Raw genomic sequence first — 1,425 nt, forward strand, 5'->3', positions numbered from 1 at the left:
GTCCACAATTTTGAGTTGTCTATTTAAGAATTAATTTATCTTACTTTGTAGAGATTTCCTCCTATTCCCCGTTGTGTTTACAGGAGTCAAAAATTAAGCAAAATCTTCCAAATAGGACATATGACAAAAAAAAAAACACACACACAAACAGGTTTAAGCCAAATTACTACATTATCCATAATGAAAAAGTTTTGTCTTTAGATATACTTGATTCCTTCCATAAGCCATCTTTGTAAAGCTTTTTCCCTTCTGTGCCTATAATACACTCATTTGTCTGATGCCAGGTCAACCAGTTCCACTGTAATATACAGGATGGGGTGATGGATTGTTGAACTTCACAACCCATTCATACTTCAGGACCTTCTCCTCCAGGTACAAGCTACGATGAGAAAAAGAACACACAAATGTGAAATGAATTACATTAGAGTGAACAAAAACACATTTTTGAAGAGTTTCTATTTAAGGCAAAATATATCAAATTAATTATCTCCAGCTTGCTATATTACATTCTATGACAAACTGCCCTCAATTACATAGCAATTAGTCCAGACACAATCTAGAAAGTCAGACTGCCTAGCAACAGAAGAAGTCAGCTTCCTAGCCAATCAGGAAGCCAGATGGCACGTTATGACCCACCTCCCCGATTGGTCAGGAAGCCAGGCTGCCTCACATCATGATCAGCTAATCAGGAAGCCAAACTGCCTAGCAATAAGTGAAGCCGGCTTCCTAGCCAATCAGGAAGCTTTGCGGCACGTCATAACCCGCCACCCGGCTAGGAAGCCGGCTTTACTTGTTAGGAAGCATAGCTTCCCGATTGGTCAGGAAGCCGGACAACACACCATGACCCACCTCTAGATTTCCCGATTGGCTAGGGAGCCGGCTTTATGATGCGAGGCAGGTCATGACGTGTGCAGTGCAGTTTTATTCCGAAATACATTTTATGCTTGTAAACACTCCATTTGTGTAGGTTATTTTAAATTATGGAAGGTATTTATTTATTTTTTAAATCCAAGTAAAAGAAAAGAAAAAAAAAAAAAAAAAAAAAATCGGCCAACCAATAGATTATGGAAATAATTGTTAGTTGCAGCCCTAGTTGTGTCACTATGCAGTTGTTGGAAATGTTGGCACAACGTATGATTTTAGGTTCCACAGGCAAAGCCTGGGGATGGAGATATGTTATTTGAGAAAACACACAGTATTTTGGAAACTTACCATGGTTATATTGTTTCCATTTAGCAAGATTTGATCAAGTTTTGTAATTCGCCTTCCCTCAGGTGTAATCTCACTAAAAAGTGAAAAACCAAAACATTACATTACAGGCTGACACTTTCTATATACTGATTTCCAGAAAAAGAAAGCAGATATTTAATGCACAGTTTGAAAAAAGTAAAAAAAAAAAAAAAAAAAAAAAATACAAAACAGAAA

The 1,425-nt window shown here is 37.3% G+C and overlaps 1 protein-coding gene across 1 annotated transcript in view; it reads right to left on the reverse strand.

Moving 5' to 3' along the window:
- Positions 1–247: 247 nt before the first annotated feature.
- Positions 248–1,425, reverse strand: part of LSM5 (LSM5 homolog, U6 small nuclear RNA and mRNA degradation associated) — an 8,159-nt gene continuing 6,981 nt past the window's right edge. The window contains exons 4-5 of the mRNA XM_018569063.1: positions 1,213–1,285; positions 248–379 (exon numbers count right to left, since the gene is read on the reverse strand). Coding sequence (XP_018424565.1) covers positions 347–379; positions 1,213–1,285 — 106 coding nt within the window. The 3' untranslated portion in view covers positions 248–346. The remainder of the gene's footprint in view (positions 380–1,212; positions 1,286–1,425) is intronic.

Source organism: Nanorana parkeri, unplaced genomic scaffold, assembly GCF_000935625.1.
Source record: "Nanorana parkeri isolate BGI_ZX_2015 unplaced genomic scaffold, ASM93562v1 scaffold1281, whole genome shotgun sequence".
Taxonomy (NCBI): Eukaryota; Metazoa; Chordata; class Amphibia; order Anura; family Dicroglossidae; genus Nanorana; species Nanorana parkeri.